Source organism: Oryza glaberrima, chromosome 1 (genome assembly GCF_000147395.1).
Source record: "Oryza glaberrima chromosome 1, OglaRS2, whole genome shotgun sequence".
NCBI classification, from domain to species: domain Eukaryota; kingdom Viridiplantae; phylum Streptophyta; class Magnoliopsida; order Poales; family Poaceae; genus Oryza; species Oryza glaberrima.
Genome location: NC_068326.1, coordinates 34,109,485 through 34,129,281, shown reverse-complemented (window position 1 = coordinate 34,129,281; position 19,797 = coordinate 34,109,485). Strand labels below are relative to the sequence as shown.

General features: G+C 46.4%; 3 protein-coding genes and 1 non-coding gene across 4 annotated transcripts; 3 read left to right on the top strand and 1 right to left on the bottom strand.

Annotated features, from left to right (window-relative positions):
* The first annotated feature begins 342 nt into the window (after positions 1-342).
* Positions 343-422, top strand: TRNAL-UAG (transfer RNA leucine (anticodon UAG)). Its single transcript has one exon. It is a non-coding gene; the product is annotated as a tRNA-Leu (tRNA).
* A 24-nt stretch (positions 423-446) lies between these two features.
* Positions 447-4,282, top strand: LOC127768867 (uncharacterized). Its single transcript, XM_052294525.1, has 5 exons — positions 447-843; positions 978-1,216; positions 2,726-2,838; positions 3,558-3,698; positions 3,890-4,282. Exons 1-5 carry the CDS (start codon positions 561-563, stop codon positions 4,146-4,148), a joined length of 1,035 nt encoding a protein of 344 aa, XP_052150485.1. The 5' UTR covers positions 447-560; the 3' UTR covers positions 4,149-4,282.
* Positions 4,283-4,509: 227 nt separating this feature from the next.
* On the top strand, positions 4,510-6,940 carry LOC127768850 (uncharacterized). Its single transcript, XM_052294506.1, has 3 exons — positions 4,510-5,893; positions 5,992-6,163; positions 6,288-6,940. Exons 1-3 carry the CDS (start codon positions 5,072-5,074, stop codon positions 6,764-6,766), a joined length of 1,473 nt encoding a protein of 490 aa, XP_052150466.1. The 5' UTR covers positions 4,510-5,071; the 3' UTR covers positions 6,767-6,940.
* Positions 6,941-7,059: 119 nt separating this feature from the next.
* On the bottom strand, positions 7,060-11,750 carry LOC127768859 (uncharacterized). The gene is made up of 3 exons (XM_052294516.1): positions 10,857-11,750; positions 9,786-9,940; positions 7,060-7,855 (listed from the first exon to the last, which is right to left on the bottom strand). Exons 1-3 carry the CDS (start codon positions 11,563-11,565, stop codon positions 7,496-7,498), a joined length of 1,224 nt encoding a protein of 407 aa, XP_052150476.1. The 5' UTR covers positions 11,566-11,750; the 3' UTR covers positions 7,060-7,495.
* Between the last annotated feature and the right edge of the window lie 8,047 nt (positions 11,751-19,797).

Below are 19,797 nucleotides of genomic sequence, written 5' to 3'. Positions count from 1 at the left end.
TGATCTGAACCGTTCATCAATGAGTTTATTACATTTTCTGGTGTGTAAAATATAAATACATACTCCCTCGTAGAAAGTCGTTTAGGACAATGTTTAAATCAAATATTGGGAATATAAATCATGAATAACTCTCAAGTTGTTTAGTTTGAAAATGTAAAAATTATATAAATAGATTTGTCTGAAAAAATACTTTCATAAAAGTATACACATATCACTTTTAAATAAATATTTTTATAAAAACAAGAAGTTAAAGTTGTATTTTGAAGACCGTATCGCTATATTACCTTTGCGAGTATGGAGGAAGTAGTTATTAAATTTGAATATTCGGATTATTGCATCAACGACAGTTTGGCCGAGTGGTCTAAGGCGCCAGATTTAGGCTCTGGTCCGAAAGGGCGTGGGTTCAAATCCCACAGCTGTCACAATTTATTCTTTTTCCTTTTTTTTTCCTCTGTTTTTCTCATGAAATTTCCCAAGTCTTCGGCCACCAATAACACATCGCCACCTCGCAGTCGCATCGTCATCGCGGGCGGCCGCCTCGGCGACGACTCCGATTGGCCATGGCGGCGTCTCTCCGGGCATCGTCCTCCTCCCTCCGCTCGCGCCTCCTCTCCTCCTCCTCCGCCGCTTGGTCTCCGTGGAGCCACGTCCTCTCCTCCTCCGTCCACTCGGAGGCCTCCAACCAGACCGAAACCCTCGCTTTCGACGAGATCCAGCTGTCCCCCGAGAAGCCGTCCACCGCCACCGCCTTCGTCCTCCACGGCCTCCTCGGCTCCGGCCGCAACTGGCGCTCCTTCTCCCGCGCCCTCGCCTCCGAGCTCCGCGACCGCTCCCCTTCCGACGGTATGCCTCGAATTCCTCGTACTATTTAGCAATGTTCTCGATGTGCAACGATAGGATTTGATCGTTGGGATGGAGGGAATCATTTCACCTAGGCTGAATTTTGTGCCGTTCTGTGATCATGCCTCTGCCTGTAGAGTGGAGAATGGTTCTCGTGGATTTGAGGAACCACGGGAGATCAGCGGGGATCAAGGGCCTGAGGCCGCCGCATGACATGTCAACTGCGGCCAGGGACCTCGCCGATTTGGTGAAGGCCCGTGGCTGGGCATGGCCGGATGTTGTCGTGGGTCACTCCATGGGTGGCAAGGTTGCACTGGATTTTGCAGAGAGCTGTTCCCGCGGTGATTACGGGGAGTCCGCTGATCTTCCCAAACAGGTGTGAAGAATTCCTTTTGGCATAGAAACATACCTGTTCTTGTTCATGGTTTGATTTATTTCATTGCACAGTGCCGTTCTAATTACCTGACATTGTTTGATGGGCCAATTGCATATATGCCACTAGTTTGAACCGGTATTGTGAATCTGCCATTAAAAAAAGAGTAAATTTCACAAAACTACATATTTTATGGTCCCAAGTTGCAGAAAACCACACGCACTTTGACACTTGGCACTTTAGTACATATATTTTGGTCGTGTAGTTTCACAAAACTACATTATCGATGTATAGATTCACCCGCGAGATGATGTGGCTGTTTCACCTAGGACGAGGATATGGCATCCTATTACCAGCCATCGCACGAAATTAATATGATGCCACGTCCTCATACTAGATGAAACAACCACGTCGTCAGATCACAAGTGAATCCATTCATCGATAGTGTGGTTTTGTGAAACTAAACTACCAAAATATATGTACTCAAGTGCCAAGTGTCAAAGTGCGTGTGGTTTTCTGCAACTTGGACCACAAAATATGTAGTTTTGTGAAATTTGCTCTTAAAAAAAATACAACTGCATATTTGCCACCAAAATCGGTTGGAACCCATCCTATCTGCCATTGGATTGACAGCTTGGACAAACACCGTTAGAAGGTTGGTTTCCTGATAATTATGACAGGATGCTCTGCCAGGAAATTGTAAGATTTACATGTGATGGCATGAATTTATCATCCTCCTTCTACAGTTCTACTGCTACATGGTAAAATGATGTCGTAGTGTTCCTGTAAATTCGTGGGCAGATGATGTGCTTCAAGCTGCTGCTGCTGTTGCCGCAACAGCCTATTGCTGCCGCCCAAGCTGCAGCTAGCCACATGTTGAACAGACCGCTGCAGCGCTCGCCTCGCCCCCATCGCTGCCCAAGCCGCCTGCAGATCCGACCGTTGCAGCGCCAACCTCCATCGCTCGCAGTCGCCCATCACTGCCCAAGCCGCCTGCTGCTGCCACTACAAACCTGACCCCTTGCTGCCCTAACCCTTCAAAATCACTCTCCTATAACTTTTCCATTGCAATCTACCTCAGTGTGACCAATTTTCAGATGATTTGTTCTCGAATGAGAAGAAGAGATGAGATTTGAGGATCTAGGGTTTCTCAAGAGGGCGGAGAGAGAAGGGATCGAGGGGAAGGGAGAAGATGAGTATGTCAGGCCCGGACTCTGGAGAAGAGGCAGAGACCAGAGAGCGGCCGGATCGATCGATACTTGGCAATGGCAAATCGGTTTAATTGTTGCCTTGATTTCTCCTGAATTGTTTTTATCCTCTTAATTGTCCTTAACCAACAGAAATAGCCAACGGAGGTTATTTCAGTGGCAAATTTGCAGTTTGCGTTTTTTTAATGGCTATTTCGAGTTCGAGTGTAAAAGTAGTGGTATATTTGCAATTCTCCCTTGTTTGATTCTTAAGAGAAAGGACATATGTTTCACTGTGTTATACGTTTGTTTTGATGCAGAACAGCTTTGGGTGCTTGATTCTGTTCCTGGTCAAGTAGAAACAGATAACAGTGATGGTGAAGTTGAACGGGTTTTGCAAACGCTGGCAAGTCTTCCTTCATCGCTTCCATCGCGCAAGTACTCTCTCTTCCCTTGCTGTTCCGGTTTTAATTTATCCCTGCTATTTGCTTGATTTGTTAATTTGAACTGTATGATTTAACATGTTTATTTTTGCGCCAAATTGTCTAGCCCCTGGGTAATCCAAAGTGCATGACAGTACAAAAAATGCAGTTTATAGAATCTTGAATATCATACTAACACTAGTTACTCCGCACACAAATAGAACAATCCTAAGACAGAATTTTACTCAATTTTGTACATTGTTACTATTTCGCTGTAAACTGTGGGGCTGTTCGGCAGGCAGGGCTGCTGCAGCCCGTTGCTTCCTTCATGCTCGTGCTTGCATAACTGTTCCTGTTGCAGCAGTGGCTGCTGCAGCCAGGCAGCCGAACAGCCCCTGTATGTTATGAGCATGTCACCATGCGTATAAAAGAAGTGCACAGAAGCAAACATCAAGCTTGGTCCTCTGTAACACCTGGTGTGTTATAATGTCTTATTCCTGAGTTTTTTCATGTTGTTCTGTTTTATAGCTGAAGCAGTATAAATAACTTTAGACTCCCTATATAGATGATAACTGATGCCTGCTTCGATCAATTGTCTCATAATGCTGTATATACAACCAAGGAGCCTTACTGTTAAAGGATAGCAAATGTTTTGGCCCTATCATAATTTTTATCAGGAAGGACCAATGATTCATGTTTGTTATATCCTTAGTGATGATGCCCGTTTACTGTCAGGTGGGTTGTCGACCACATGATCAACTTGGGATTTTCAAAGTCTCTTTCAGAATGGATTGGGAGCAACTTAAAAAAGGACAATGAACATGTGACATGGGCGTTTGATCTTCAGGCTGCCATAGATATGTTTAATTCTTATAGGTAATGTTCACCTTTCCTTTTCTTCTGACCACACTTCCTTTTCTGATTTCCTACCCATTCTAAATCTGTGAAATAGCTGCTTATTATAAACCATAAATGTTAATAGCTGCTTGCTCATATGAATCATACATCGACATGTTTAATTCTGTTTTGCTATCTGTAAACTGACGAAAATTATTCTTGATATACAGAGAAAGAAGCTATTGGACACTGCTTGAGAACCCACCAAAGGGTTTGGACATCGCCATAGTGCAAGCAGAGCTCAGTGATAGATGGCTTTCTGATGATGTTCAGAGGCTAAAAGCGTTGTCTAGGAGAGAGAGCAAGCCTGATGCTGGTAAAGTTTCTCTTCACGTTCTCCCCAACTCTGGCCATTGGGTTCATGTGGACAATCCCAAGGGGCTACTGGAGATAATGGCTCCCAACTTTCTGTCAGCTGCTAAAATTTGACTAGGTTGTTAACATGCCATTTTGTTACCGCTGGAGGGTTACATTGTTTTTGTGATTGGATGAGAACTACTCTGTTGATGTTCTTAAAAAAAAAGAAATATGTTAGTAAAAGAGATTTATAGTGAATTTATGTTCCTTTAGGATATTGAGTTGGTGTTGAAGATGGATAACTTAACAGAAATATTATAGGTTGATCAAATGGAATGATTCTCTTAAATTTGCTCCTTAAATATGATACCGTGTCGACTGTTTCCTCGCCTCCTTCCAATCTTCCATCATATGCAATCTGAGGTTCACTGCAGATCCACCGTTGATTCTATGTACTCGATGAGCTGCGGCAACCACGTCGTCTTTGAGAGGAAGTGCCTAGCGCCAGTTGAGTGCTGTGCGAGTGTGCGGCAATGCAAGTATGCAACACGCGCTCGCACGTTCCAGAATTCTACCAATGAACAACGCCAAGCGCCGACGGTAACTTCCATCCATCAAATCATCAAACCATCCATGCCTTGCATTGCCACGGGAACGTGTGGTGGTGGTGGATCGGTAACCAATCAAAAGAAGATTTTGGAACACTTCACCGTTCCTCTCCACGCGAGTACGACGCTCTCGCCCAGTCGTGTGCCGGGTGCTACTGCGCTATCATGACTGTACTGAAGCCCGGCAGCCGGCCGGCCGGGCGGCCACACCCGAGTGCACGAGACAGGGACGACTTTGTCCGGGGCTACGAGCTGCATTTCGCGCCATTTCGCATTCCATCAGCTCGACTGTTTCGTTGCGAAATCGTCTGTGTTGCGTAAGCAAACCACGGGATAGGATCATAGGAAGGAGAGGTGACGACAAAGCGCCACACCGCCGCGGCGGACCAACCACCAGTCCAACACTACTACGATCTCCGATCCACCACCAAACAGTCTTGTTCATCCATGGATCCCGCGACCGTCGGCGGCGGCGGCGGCGAGCCGGAGGCGGCAGCCGAGTGGCGCGCCCGCGCGGTGGGCGGGATGGAGTACGGCTGGTACCGCGCCGTGCCGGGCGGAACCGGCACGACGCTGCTCGCGCTCCGCCTCGCGCGCGGCGCAGAGGCGGCGGTGGCGTCGGCGACCGTCCAGGCCGCGCTGCGGGCCATCCTGGACGCTCACCCCGTCCTCCGCGCGCGCCTCCGCGGGTCCGCTTCCGGCAGCCCAACCCTCGCCTTCCCCTCCGCCGCCGCGCCGCCTCCGCCCCCGCTAGCGCTCGAGCTCCTCCCCGTGCCCGAGTCCGCCCCCGACTTCCCTTCCCTCCTCGAGCACGAGCTCAACCGCAACCCATGGACCGCCGCCGCCGCAACCGCAACCGCGTCCGAACACGAGCCCGACGCGCCACCGGTGCTCTTCGCCACGCTCTACGAGCTGCCGCCGCCAGCGGGTGGGGGGTCGGCGCTGTTCGTCCGGATCCACACGGCCGCGTGCGACCGCGCGGCGTCGGCCTCGCTGGTGAGGGAGCTCCTCGCGCAGCTGGCCGGCGATGGCGCCGCCGCCGCGGCAGCGAGCGAACCCGAGGACGCGGCGGTGCGCGCGTCGCTGGAGGAGAGGATACCGCAGAGGGACTCGTGGAAGCCGTTCTGGGCGCGGGGGCTCGACATGGTGGGCTACTCCATCAACGGCCTACGCACGTCGACGCTGCCGTTCGAGGTGACCGGCACGGAGAGGTCCACGCAGATGCTACGCCTCGGCTTCGACCGCGACGAGACGACGAGGCTGCTCGATGTGAACCTAAGCTTCTCTCTCACATTTTACTTCCAAATTGCAAACACGCAGATCAGATCACTTCTCCTAACCACATTGCCAATTTGCCACTGATCTAGGCGTGCAAGCAGAACGGAGTGAAGATTTGTGCAGCCATGGCGGCCGCGACGCTGCTCGCTGCACGGCAGTCGAAGCTGCAGCTGGCGAGCAACCAGCAGGAGACGTACTCCATTGCGACCCTTATCAATTGCCGCAAGTTTCTCGAACCGGCCCTGGATGATCACAACGTTGGTGAGCCCCTACATCTTTTACTCACATTGGTCACAATGCAGGACACTGCTCATTAATGCACCACGAGAAACACAAAACATTCTACAAGCAAAGCATTGCTGACATTACTGATCTGATTCTGCAGGATTCTACCATTCTGCTATCACCAACACGCACGCAATCCATGGCGGAGAAGAGCTATGGGAGCTGGCCAAGAGGTGCCAAGATTCGTATACCAACGCCAAGAACAACAAGAAGCACCTCACTGACATTGCCGACCTCAACTTCCTCATGTGCCGGGCAATCGAGAACCCGCAGCTGACGACGGGCTCTGCGCTCCGGACGGCGGTCGTCTCCGTGTTCGAGGAGCCGGTGGTGTACGACCTCTCCGATCTGCAGAGCAAGGCCGGCGTGGAGGAATTCGTGTGCTGCGCCACCGTGCATGGCGTCGGGCCATCCATCGGATTGTTTGACTCCATCAGAGATGGTCAGCTGGAGTTCGCGTGCATGTACCCTTGCCCTCTCCATTCCAGAAAGCAGATGCAGGAGATCTTGAACAAGGTGAAGCAGATCTTACACGAAGGGAGCATCGGAGATGATGAAAGCTTTGAAGATTGTACCTGAAAGATCGTCGAACCGTGGTACGAGGCTATGACTTATGATTTATGACCATTTTCGCCTTTTTGGGTAAATAAACTATCGGCATGTTGTCCCATGTAGTAATTGATGTTGCACGTTTTGGTGCAATATGTAGTGTCCTGAAATTGAATAGTACACGCGCATACGTTTTAGTGATCAGTCCACTATTCTACTGGAACAGCGCTTAAATGGTTTTTCTGTTAACTGCTAAGCAAAGCAGTGTTCTTCCACGATCATTTGGCAGAGTAAACAGACAATCTGCCAACTGTCCATTGCTAAATTACAGTATTACAAAATCTGAATTCTGAAGAGCATGCCAGTTCACCTGCTTATGATTTCAACAATTTATCTGGTGTAGAACTAAAGGTTCTTACATATCTACGGAGTAAGTATATGATATACCACATACAGAGCAGATTAGATGAATGGTCAGAGATCAGCATCATTTTGGGCCAGATTAGTATGAACACAGTAAAAAAAACAACATAAAAACGCTTAGTGGTCAGTAACAATCTTTGCCATTGCAATCACTTGTCAATTTTTTCCCTGTAGTCACACACACACTTCTGCAATAACACCATAAGATATACAGGCTTTCACAATAGCTCAATAAACCCGAAAATTACATAGCTGCACTCCAGACAAGGAAAATGAGGTTAGCATTCACAATTTACGTGGCACATAACAATTATCTGCACGGTGGGGAATTATACCTTATGGGGATTTTACAAGTAGGTGCTCATATAGTTTTGTGGGATTGTTGTGTATAATTGCTGGGTTTGCGTCTTCCAGACGCTCTGCGAGCGATCTGAGCATGGAGACCAAATGCCTAGTGTTTTTAGTACATCGGCATACCAGGTCTAAGTACTGCATAGCCTCCTGAGGCAAGAGACCAGTCATGAAGAATGGAAACAGCTTAGAGTGCGTCATTTCCATTGTACCCATGGCCTCCGACGCCCATGCAGTATTGGACTTGTCAGATACATTCCCCTCTTCTCTCTGCATCCGCCGTACTCCTTCCAATCTTGGGAGCAGCTCCCTCTCTTCTTCCTTGAAGTGCTCTTTGGTGTGATCCTGCAAATGTTTGATAAATTTCAGATGCACAGCAAACATGACGAAAGAGATATATACAGCTATACATTTACGGGATCAATTCCTTCAGTAGGATTTCTAAATAGCATACGAAAGAGTTCTCTACAGTAACCACTACGCTTATTTTAAACACACTCCCCCCTGTTCAGGAAGTTGACCGTGAGTCCTGATAAGGGTAGGTCAACCAATCTGTTACTAGATGGTTTTATGAGGACTAGAGAAGAAGCTACATCTAATAGCTGATACAGAATTCTGCTAGAGCAAACAAATCCTTAAAAAAATATATTTGCCAACTCTGCAATAGTTGTACAGATCGATACTTCAAGTGTCAACTGAAGAAGATGCTCCTGTAAAAATAATATTTGTTCCTTCTCATCCAATGAATTTTGCATTCTATTTATTGAGATTGAGCCAGATTTATATAACTTTATTACAACTTCAAAATAATGCCAAGGGTTGTATGACAAATACAGTTGTATAAAATTTTCAGTATAATATGATCTACTAGCATTCTAGCACCAAATTGCATAGGAAATTCTCAACTGTGCAACAAAGATACAAATCAACTGGTAAGTGTAGCCCAACAGAAGTAAGGAAGTCTCAAGTGGGCAACAAAGATTTGTGACTGGTTTTGCAAGTCACAACCAAAGTGGTGAAACATCCATGGAAGTGCCTGTCATGATTGCAGCATGTGCAATCCTAGTAGTTCTCTAGAAGACAAGACCTATGTCAAACTCAATCCATCAGCTTGGTAGGAAAATGTGGAATAGACCCAGCTGTAGTGAGAATAAAGAGCTGAAAGGTGCAAATGCTTTATCTTTTAAAGCAACTTTCTTAATTAGTTGGGTCAGGCTGCACCCTACTTCCCTCCAACTTTCCAGTTCCACGCACAAAATTCTAAGGGTGATAGAGCTGTATGAACAGCAGTTGTGTGGTGAATCAATATCCAATTTTGAAGAAAGAGGACACTAAATCAGCCCTATAATATTTTCTTGAAAACCTGAAAAACAAATCCTGCAGAGTAAACAGGCTGGCCAGGCTGCATCCTACTTTCAACAATAATACCAACGTTGCATCAAGCTGTATGCAATAGCCAACGTGGATGGTTCCTGTGTATCCAACTCAAAAACAAAATTAACCCTACAATGCGCTGCTGAAGCAACACAATCTTTACAGATCAAGCAGGTTAGAAGTGGTCCTTATCCAGGACCACATGATCTTCATGCTTCCTTGGAAAGTGCAAGTGCGTGGTGAGCCAACAAATATCTTTTTCATAGGAGAACGGAAGGAATCTTTTTCCCCTGGGGTAAACTTGGTGAATTCTCAGAGTTCTACTCCACTTCACTTTCGGTTACTCCTTTTCTGAGCATCTCTCATGGCAGGTTAATGTTAAAGCAGAGGCCTTGCAAGTAGATTATGAGAGGATAACTAATATCTAACTATATCCCTTTTGCCTGAAGGCAGTAGAGAAGCCTTGCAAGTCACAAAAGGTGAAGTTTGCATAACTACCAACAAGAATTCACTGTTGATATGGCACACTTCTGAAGCTACCTGCACTAGAACTTCCCCTCAAATAAGATATCAAAACCTACTGAACTTGCAACACTTCTTAAGGCTGTGTTCTTTTGTCTGTGTTCCTATCTCTCCTCTCTCGTTTTCCATGTGCACGTTTTTCAAACTGCTATACGGTGTATTTTTTGCAAAAAAAAAAAATCTATAGGAAAGTTGCTTTAAAGAATCATATTAATCCATTTTTCAAGTTAGTTTTAGCTACTTAATTAATTGTGTGCTAATGAGCTACTCCGTCCCAACCAACAGAAGCAACACAGTACACTGAACTCCACAGTTCTATGCTAAATGAAATAACAAATAGATGCAAGCAGTGTAACCACTAAATGTTTGGAGCTCATACCTGCAATGCTTTGAGCCGGACTGAGAGGTTAACCAGCACTTCTTGGAAGAGGGAGCTGCCTAATTCCAGGGTGAGGAGTGTTTTTATATCTTCCTTGATGCCGTTCATCATGGGCAAGTGCCTCCCGTGCTGCTCATTAGCCTTATCCAAAACCCCTGCACATAAAGTACCCAGGATTTAGATTAGATTGCTATTACAAATATGATAGCCACCATTTGACAATTAAACAACTCTACAACGAAGCTCTTGGATTTGGATCAAGATGGGTGTCTGGTCTAGTGGTATGATCCCCGCTTAGAGCATGAACGAGAGATCGCGAGTTGGATTCTCGCAGCGCTCTGTTCTCTTTGCCATTGGTAAACTCCAAATAATCCAAGATTTTTCAGAAGCAGCTTTGCTCAACTACGTGACATTTCTATCCTTTGTTAACTCCTAATACTGATCAGAACAAAAAGACTTGTACAGCTAGAAAGGTAGGGCAAGATTTTTCAGAAGCAGCTTTGCTCAACTACGTGACATTTCTATCCTTTGTTAACTCCTAATACTGATCAGAACAAATCCAGACTTGTACAGCTAGAAAGGTAGGGGAAGACAGACCTTCGGATCTTGTAGGGGACACAGAGATTAAAAATGGGAAAAGAACAATCTATCTTTATCCCTTCTTATCACAACAGATTCTTCAATGCCATCAAAATTCACCATCACAAGTACAGTCACCAAAAGAAGTAGTACTGGAATAACTAGTGGATAAATATGACATGTGCAAACGAGTAAATGGCCGACTGCGATTAACGCACCTACTCATAAATCGCCCACATGAGAAATGCAGATGCAAGCAGTGAAAGAAACCGTCCAAGTAAAATGCGCCAGTGAAAGCAAATGGCGAATGTACCTTATATGTAGTACGTTAAACCCTCCTCCATAAATGCAGAGACAAAAAAAGGTATAACACGAATCGAACAGATTTTTTTTTGGAAACAAGTGGAACAAATGTAACCTAAACCCGATGAAACGAGGAATGAAACCAAAATCTAACACACGCATATGGAATGGGATCAAGCTGAAATCGACCTGGGAAAGAGGCCCTCTGGATGTCAGGGAAGAGCACCGTTTCTTCCATCCTGGCGTGCTCCAGCATCACCTCCATGGCGTCACCGTACCACTTACCCAACCTCCTCACCTCGGCGCCCTCCACGACGACGACCTTCGCCCCCTTCCCAGCCTTCTTCGCTCCCTTCTTCACCATCTCCGCCACCTTCGCCGCCACGCCCTCCAGGTGCCGCTCCGCGCTGCGGTGCTGCAGCCGCACCAGCTCGGCCACCTCCTCCGCCGCCGCTGCCGCCGCCGACACGCGCGCCGGCCGCTCCGGCGGCGTCACCAGCGGCTTCCCCTCGAACCGCGCGTCGACGTGTCGCAGCAGCTCGTCGGCGGTGCCGCAGAGCTCCGGGTCGGACGCGGAGAGGCGGAGCACGGGGCGGCCGAGCGGCGCCGCCTCGGACGGCGTGAAGTGCACCGGCGCGGCCGCCTTGTAGAGGAGCGCGACGCGGACCCGCCACGCGACGGGGCAGCCGTCGGAGCCGTACACGCGCACCACGCCGTCGTCCCCGTCGGCCTCAGCGGCGGACACGGAGGGGGATCTGGCGAGCGCGTAGGGCGAGACCGTGGTGGTGGCGCCACCACCCGCGGCCTTGGCAGACGACGGGGTGCGGTCCAGAGGTGGCGACCCCGACGGCGACGTCGGGCGGCCCCGGCGGCGAGGGGACGGGGAGCAGTTGCCCATCAAGGACGGGAAGGGCTCGCTCGCGCGCTGGGGAATCCGAGGTGGAGTGTGGAGATTGCGGGGGGGCGGAGCTGAGCTTGGCTTGGCTTGGAGACTTCGAGAGTTGGAGGTGGTGAGATGAGGCGAGGGGGAGGAGGGACGGAGGGAGGGAGGTGTGAAGTGTTGGGTTGCGGGAGAAGTTGGCGGAGCGGGGGCGGTGGGACCGGGCGGAGCGGGCTTTTTGGTGGTGTGACAGGATTTTTTTTTTTTTGTTTTAAGGATGGATGTGGATGATTATTTGCTTGGTGGTTAGTACTTGGCTGTTGGACCTGTCTTTGGATTGGCCTGGCCCTTGCTCCCATGGAATATTGTCAGGTTTAAGCAAGGATCAGGATGAGGATGCACTGCAAACGGATGACAGTGATGCTGTTCTTCATTTAAAAAAATCCGTTTTAGTGTGTCAAAAAATGGTGGAAATACCTCTTATTTCTTGATATGGATAGAAACTTCTACTGATGATACAAATCAATATCGAATTGGTAGGGACAAATGGTGACGTCAATTTCTTTTCTTTTCTTTTTTTTTTTTGCCGTGGAGAGCCGGCAAGATCAACAAAGTGATTTCTATATTGTACTTCCTTCGTTACATAAAAAACAAACTACTACTGAATGTGATACATTCTAGTACAACGAATTAAGATAGATATATCTTAATTTATTATACTAGATTATTTTTTCTGGAACAGAAGGAGTATATGGCCTGCTACATTACGAACCAGGGAGTACGCGGTAATGCTTGAGAACAGAAAAGGAAGCGACCATGATACAATGCCAGGTTACATGTATAACAGTCCGACAAGACATGCCTTCATGCTTTTTTCTCCAGGATGTATCCTCATTTGGAATGTTTTTAATCATGGCGCACTAATCCGAATCTTTGCAGGGAATGATTCAGCCAGAAAACGGATAAATGCAAACTCTACACTTCCAATGATGCATGCATGTAATCCTCTTGGCTGATGAAATGATGTTGTAGTACTAGTATTTTACTTGCAACCGGACCATGATGATTGGTATAGCTGCAAACCTTGCTCTTAAAGCTCTTTGACAAACAGTCTTCGTGTACCTGCAGTCCTCCAAGCGGCGGATTTACTCATTATGTTGACAAAGAAAAAGGAATGCAGACAAATATATAGCGCTCACAGCCAATATCACATACGTAGTCCAATAATGCACCATTTTTGTCTCTAACAGAGTGACGGGGCGTGTTGGAGTATACGTAGTAGCTCTTACCAACCGGGCTTTACTGGATTAGTGTCTGTGTACCACAACGGTATGATGAGATTTTAAGTTTTCAGTCCGTTGCACTCTGAATTCCATTAACGACGCTTGCAGTGGTTAGCCATGACAGTGACAAGACATGACCGTCAGAGTGTTGCTACCGAGTCGGTATACAGTACTGATCATCCGGTTATTCTCCGTGCCGTGTAGTAGTCATGTTCATTACTCCACTATTTTCGTGTGACCGTGTTGATCGAACGTTTTAACGACATATACTGACTGGAACAACAAATTTAGCACCTACTAATTCCCTGGTTGCCATTGTCCCCCGGCGAAGCCATCTGACCCCCAAATCAAAGCCACCAGCAGGACGGCAATTTCGGTTGGATTAATTAGCAGCGAAGTACCACTAGTTCATCGCGACGCGTCCAAGTGTCGATCTGACGATGACCAGTCGCTCCACGAGCCCTGGCTCCGGCACCACTGCACCAAGGCAGCAGCAAAGCAAAAGCCGTGTCCGTGTGACAGCGTCCCGCGTGACGAACCTACCGACACGACAAGAGATAGGAGCAAGTCCCATCTCCACGACCCGCACTGGTGTGCGCGGCGTGGCGGCGTCGCCCGCGCACACACTTCCCACATGCTCCGCTTGCGCTGCGGCGTGGAGCGGTCTCCGACGAAGCTCGATACTGACTGACACTGCGCACTTGCGCAGCCGCAGGAAGTCAGGAACCGTCGGAATAAATACCGGTGCCACCCGCCTCGCATCCAACCAACGGGCAATCCAGATTCGCTTGATCGCCATGGGGAGCGTGCATAAAAAACTCACGGTCAACTGCGTCTATCTCCTCGGCAACGTGCGACGGGGACGAGACGTCGCCCGTTTGGCCGCTGGCCTTGGCCTCTCTGCGATGCCTGCGTGGGGATGAACTGAAAGGCATGTTACCGTTTCAGTACAACTGTACAAGCATTTTTATTTTTCGATGCAGGAGTGCTGAAAAAACACATACGAATTTCATAAGAAATCATGTTACACAAGCCGTGCAGTATGTTTTGTGCCTTTGTGGGGTGATGCCCGTGTATATCGGTTTGGAAGCCGTGGCAGAGGGTACAGAACACAGAGGGCAACAGTGTCCTAGTACTCGAAACTGCATGGACCACAACAGTAGACTGGAGTCCATCACTGCATATACTAGCATTTTTTTTTCTGACACGGCCTTATTTCGAAGCAGCTCTACGTGCAAGGCTACTAGGAAAAATTGTACCGAAGGTCCTCAACTTGTTAGCGGTATAAAAAACGTCCTCAAACCGCAAAATCAGATATGCAGAGTCCCTTAACTATACAAAACAGGTCACCCGAAGTCCTTTGGTGGTTTTGACATCGGTTTTGGTCTATGTGGCGGCTGAGTCAGCGTGGAACCCATATGGACCCCACATGTCAGCGTGCCACGTCATCACCCTGTATATCCCCTTTCTTTTTTCTCTTCTCCGCGGGGGGTACGAACGGAACAGGCGGCGGCAAGCGGTGCTGAGCAGCGGCCGGCGAAGCGGAGTGGAGCGGAGGCGCGGAGCGCCGGTAGCGGCAGGCGGGTGAGCACGGTGGCCAGCGTCCTCCTCCTCCTCCATCGCCGCATCGACGGTGTGTGCCCTGCTTCTCCCGGTGGTCGTCGGCGTCCTCCTCGGCTCCTCCTCCTCCGCCGCCGCATCCGCCGCGTCACCGGCACCGGCATCCTCTGGCCGGCGGAGCTCGCCGCTCCGTTCAACTCGCATGCAATGCTCAGCTCCTCCACGAGCTACTCCGCCGTTTGCCCATGAGCGCCACGATGCTTTCCGCTGCCGGCTGCGCGCGGTCGACGAGCACGGAGAGGAGCAGCGAAAGGTTCTGCTTCAGCGTGCGGAGCGCCGGGCGGATGCGGGCGTCGGCATGGACAGCTCGAGGAGCTGCTCGTCCATTGTGCCGTCGGGGAAGCTCTCGTCCTCCACGCCGCCGCACTCACTCGGCTCACCATTGTAGTCGTAGCAAAACAAATCTGTTTCAGACAAAAGCAAACTCCAAATCTTTGATCGAACAATGATCTTAGCCACAATTCAGTGTGATCTTGATCTGAATCTTGATTGTTCTTACCCCGGTACTGCACATTGTTGATCACCAGCGTCGGCAAGATGGTCACATCCCCTCTAGCGCCATGTCTAACCTGCATCAAGAACAGCAATGGCGAAGGTGTTCGCCAGTCACACACCGAAAATCCTGCATTTTTCAGCATCAAGCTGGTCAGTTGGTCTAACAACCTGAACAATCTGCTCCGTCTTGAGCACGTTGTTCTCGATGTAGTCGTAGCACCCGACGCTGCTGCACTCGGGCTCCGTGTCCCAGTGGCAGAAGAAGTAGCGGTCCTCGTCGCCGTAGAACCCGGGCGTGTTCGGTATAGCAGGGGCGATGCAGGGGATGAGGCAGAGCACCCGCGCCGACGGCGTCTCCTCGATCGAGTACTCCGGCTCGCCGTACCGCAGGCGCTCGCTGCGGCCGCCGCCGCTGACGGCGCCGAGGCCCACGCCGGCGCGCCGCAGGTTGCTGAACAGGCAGAGGCTGTGCACCGCGCTGCCCTTCCTCACCCAGAGCACCGCCAGGCGCAGCAGTCGCCACGCTCGCCTCCCGATCGATGCCTTCTGCTGCTTCTGATTCGCCGCTGCTGCTGCCACCAACGCCATTGCCGCAAATACCAGATTCAGCGGAAGAAAACAGTCGCAAAATGCTCCCCTGCTCCCGCGTCGCCGCCGCCGCGTCGCCGGCTGCCGGACCTCCTCTCCCGCCTCGCCCCGTCAGTCTCCTCCGCACCCGCTGGTTGCCCTGCCCAGAGCCTCAAAGAGAAAATTGAGAGAGAGAGGAGGAATGGAGAGAAGAGGGGGAAGAGAGTAGAGAGAGGAGGCTGACGTGGACATACTGACATTGGTCCGCGTGGGTCCCACGCTGACTCAGCAGCCACGTAGGATAAAACCGGGATCAAAACCGTCGAGGGACCGGTTTTTATTATTCCCTCCGTTCCTTAATATAGGGCGTAACTGCTTTTGAGCCCAGTTCCATAATACAAGGCGCAGCTCCTAGTTGCATGCAGAAATTGATTAGTACTCCTAGGCTCCTGTGTTGAGCTATTGCATGCATGCAGAATTAACTGTGTTTGGTTTTTAAAAACGGAACTGCTATTCCTCTGTCGACAGTTTTCTTTGGGCTGAATCTGTCGTTTTTTGGGCCATTGATCTGTTCAAGATTCGTGCTGAGAGATGGACTTCTTTACTTCATATGGGCTCTTTTTTTTTGCGTTCGTGGTCTGGGTTGACTGGGTTGTTGGGCCTGTTTTTTTTGGGCTGTTGTGGGTCCCAATTGATTTTTCCAGAGACGCGCCTAACATTTTCAGTCTTTGTGGGTCCCACTTGTACTGTTCAAATTTTGATCTCCGCGCTTGCATTTCATTTTTGTGGGTCCCACTTTTGTCCTGATATTTGTCCCCTAATCACTCACTCGCTGGGGGAGAGAGAGACACACAGAGGCAGAGAGGCTTCGGCGAGGTCGCCGTTGTGACGAGACGATTTCGCCGCCACGGCGATTTCGCCGGCGTAGATCTAGCCGGTGTTGAGGATTTTCGCCGGAGAGTTCGTCGTCCTTTTTCTGCTGGTGTAGAGCTGCTCGTTGACCTCTATTTGATTCGTGAGTTTTTCTTTCTTCTCTCTTGCTCTTCACCATCTCCTTCCCCATCCTTCTCGTGTTTTTGCTGTTGTTGTGCAGTACGTGATGAACTCCATGAGCTTTGTAGTCGTAGCATTTGCAGTAGGTGACGAACTCGTGATGAACTCGTGATTGTTTCGTGAGGATTTAGTTTGATTTGTTCGTTTTATTTTTGTTTCGAGTCTCAGATCTGGTCAGCTTTACAACGTTTTAGCTTTTTCCCCTGTTTTTTTTTGTTTTTTCTGTGTTGTTTTTTAGGATTTCACTGTTGTTGTTTGATCGGACGACACGGGTTAGGGTTTGGAACATGCGTAGCTTGTGCAGTACGTGATGAACTCCATGAGTTGTGTAGTCGTAGCATGTGCAGTAGGTGATGAACTCGTGATGAACTCGTGATTGTCTCGTGAGGATTTTGTTTGATTTTTTTTCGTTTTATTTTTGTTTCGAGTCTCAGATCTGGTCAGCTCTACAACGTTTTAGGTTTTTCCCCTGTTTTTTTGTTTTTTCTGTGGTGTTTTTTAAGTTTAATCTCTATTTTGTTTTGGATTGTAGGTTACTTTTGGCTGAGGCTTAGATTTGAAGCTGGTATCTTAGGTGAGTTTTGAGTGTTTGGATTCGGTGGATTTGTTATTTTGTGAATCCTGTAGCTTATTGATCCAGTTACTGAATGTGTTATGTGACATTGAGTTACAATTGTTGTTGTTTGTTTTATTTCTGTTTTAAGGTAGAGAAGTACTTTTTAATCCAAATCAGTGACATGGTTCATTTGATCCAATATTCAGAAGCTAATTTTGCACTTATGACTTAGATGTTAATGATATTTTTAGGTTGTTAGGTGTAGATCTAATTGTTCATACAAAATGAGATCTAGTCTACTGTCATTCACAAGTCATTTTGTCAATGGCATTATTCCCCTTTTTTGTTTGAGTATCCAATTCCTTCCTGTCATTCACAAGTCATCTAGATTTTTTCTTAGTGTGTTCTCATATGTTGTGCAGAATCTGTTTGTTCTGCTGTTAATTTAGAATTTTAGCCTGTTTGTTATGATGTTCATTAAGAACTGCAGCGCATGTTTATCTGTTTTTCATACATATTTTCCAGAGATACTTGCATTTGTATTCATGACCAAAAACTACTACTTCCTAATGTTATTTTGTTTATGAATTAACAAATGCAACATTTTGCTTGAATCTGTTAATGGATACTGTTTCTTGTGTTAACTCACTAATCCACTCAATAACCCTCTTGAGCTCTTGCAAGCGATTCAGTAGTTATTTATTTGAATGATTTATTCAGCAGTGATTCATTAGTGATTTATCCTGGTCTCTAGTGACTGTCGTTTTGTGGTGTTTGTCGTGGGGGTGGTTCTGGTGATTCACTAAGTTGATGTGGCCGAATTGGAGGTGCCATTGTTGTGATTTGAGCTCAAGATTGCGAAGGTCTTGTAGTGTTGTAGCCTGTATTTTTTGTGCAAATATTGACGAATCACCCTCTTTTTTAGTTTATATGCAATATAGGCTTTGATTTAGCTCTTATGTTGTGCTTCTGACTAGACTTTGCAAATTAGATATATTTGAAACTGCATGTAACTGTTAAAATCTGTATATTTTTTTAACCTCGAGTTGTGAAACTGTGATGTGAACCTGTGACTGTATATATGATTTCTGATATGAATGCTTTGTGTATTTATCTATCTTATTTTAATTCAATTTTTTTGTTTTTTAATAGATGGGTAATCCTAATGATATTGAAGATCTTTTTGGTGATTCTATTTCTTCTGAATCTGAAAGTTCTCCAAATGATGATGAATTTTGTGACAATGAGGTTTGTTTTTATGAAATAATTTTTTAAAATTGTTTGTAAGAATATTCTTAGATTTCATTAATTGTCTTTGTAGGACTCCGAATCTAGTTATGTTGGAATTTCTAAGGATGAACTTTTGAACTCTTTGAAAAGAAAGTTGAGTAAGAAGAAAAATACTGATGAAGGCACTTCCAAGGTAACAAAATATTATTGCATTTTTTGTTTACAACACTATGTTCAGTTTAAGTTATATGTTCTCTTATAATTTCCTATCATTGCTTTTTTATACATTAAATTTTAGACTTCTCTCTATTATATAATTCTTTTTCTGTAATTACAGTTTTTGATTTATGTAATTGCCATATAAATTCACTGTAATTGACTGTAATTTGGCTTTTGCTTTCTGTTTTATATCCCTTAGCTATACCTTTAACTTTTTTTCTTATTCTTTTCAATACTTGAAATTTGCAATATCAATTCTACATTCTTAGAGCATTGCTGCAATTAAGTCATTAATTGTCAATATGTGCTCACATTCAGTTTTTCTAGTACTTGTCTTGCTGTTGATTTTTGAGAAAATAATGTAAAAAGGGAACTCCACATAAATGTGGTTTGTAAAGTTTTAATTGGGATACATTATCTGCTTGTCTAAATGTAGAAGCATTTTATTTTTAGTTTTTGAATTTGATATCTGCTGATGAACTTTGAAACATGTCATTTTCTATACAACAATTCCAATAATGTAGAATCTTAATCATATTAGATCTTGTGCATTTCTCATACTTTTTTTGTATTTCTCTCTTCTTTATTACCCCTTTTATTGTCTTGCTCCTTTTTTAAAAAATTAATTTTGCATTCTCTTATTTTTGATAGAGAAAAAAACCGAAACAGTAGATGTTGATTTCAAAAATAAGTTGGATTCAGCCTTGCTTGAGATATATAGAGATAATGTTCTAAATGGAATGAAAAGGAAACTCTATTCTCATAAAAGCAAGGTAAATTAGTTTGATGTTATTAGTTGTCTTTATTATTTTCAAAATTTATGTAAAATCTTTTTTAATGAAAATATCTTTTCTTTTGCAGAAAAATCCAATGAAGAGTGCTGCAACTTTAGATACTAAACTGACAAGGTTTTCTGTGAAATACTTTTCTCATGTGCTAACTTCATTGTCTGAACATCAGAGAGAGATTATTTCCAAAACCTGTTTCAAAACTCTCTTACTCTTTGAAAAATGTCCCGTGCCATGTAAATTTGCTTTATGGGTGGCACAAAGAGTTGATGTCACCTCTTGTGATATCATCGTTAGAGATAAAGTCATTCCACTTTCCAAAGAATCAGTTCATATTGTTTTGGGTTTGCCTGTTGGAGATTTAACGATTAGTTCAGATTTTGAAGTTGGCAAACAGATCCTTCTTGACTCTTTCGGCCTCTCTTCTTTGCCCTCTGTC

Excerpts from the sequence above, each read along its gene's own strand:
- LOC127768867 (XM_052294525.1), top strand. The coding sequence starts at position 561 with ATGGCGGCGTCTCTCCGGGCATCGTCCTCCTCCCTCCGCTCGCGCCTC. Across the intron at positions 1,217-2,725 it reads CCGCTGATCTTCCCAAACAG|CTTTGGGTGCTTGATTCTGT; the intron begins GTGTGAAGAATT and ends GATGCAGAACAG. Across the intron at positions 2,839-3,557 it reads TCATCGCTTCCATCGCGCAA|GTGGGTTGTCGACCACATGA; the intron begins GTACTCTCTCTT and ends GTTTACTGTCAG.
- LOC127768850 (XM_052294506.1), top strand. The coding sequence starts at position 5,072 with ATGGATCCCGCGACCGTCGGCGGCGGCGGCGGCGAGCCGGAGGCGGCA. Across the intron at positions 5,894-5,991 it reads AGACGACGAGGCTGCTCGAT|GCGTGCAAGCAGAACGGAGT; the intron begins GTGAACCTAAGC and ends CCACTGATCTAG. Across the intron at positions 6,164-6,287 it reads CCTGGATGATCACAACGTTG|GATTCTACCATTCTGCTATC; the intron begins GTGAGCCCCTAC and ends CTGATTCTGCAG.
- LOC127768859 (XM_052294516.1), bottom strand. The coding sequence starts at position 11,565 with ATGGGCAACTGCTCCCCGTCCCCTCGCCGCCGGGGCCGCCCGACGTCG. Across the intron at positions 9,941-10,856 it reads CCAGAGGGCCTCTTTCCCAG|GGGTTTTGGATAAGGCTAAT; the intron begins GTCGATTTCAGC and ends CTTTATGTGCAG. Across the intron at positions 7,856-9,785 it reads TCCGGCTCAAAGCATTGCAG|GATCACACCAAAGAGCACTT; the intron begins GTATGAGCTCCA and ends AAACATTTGCAG.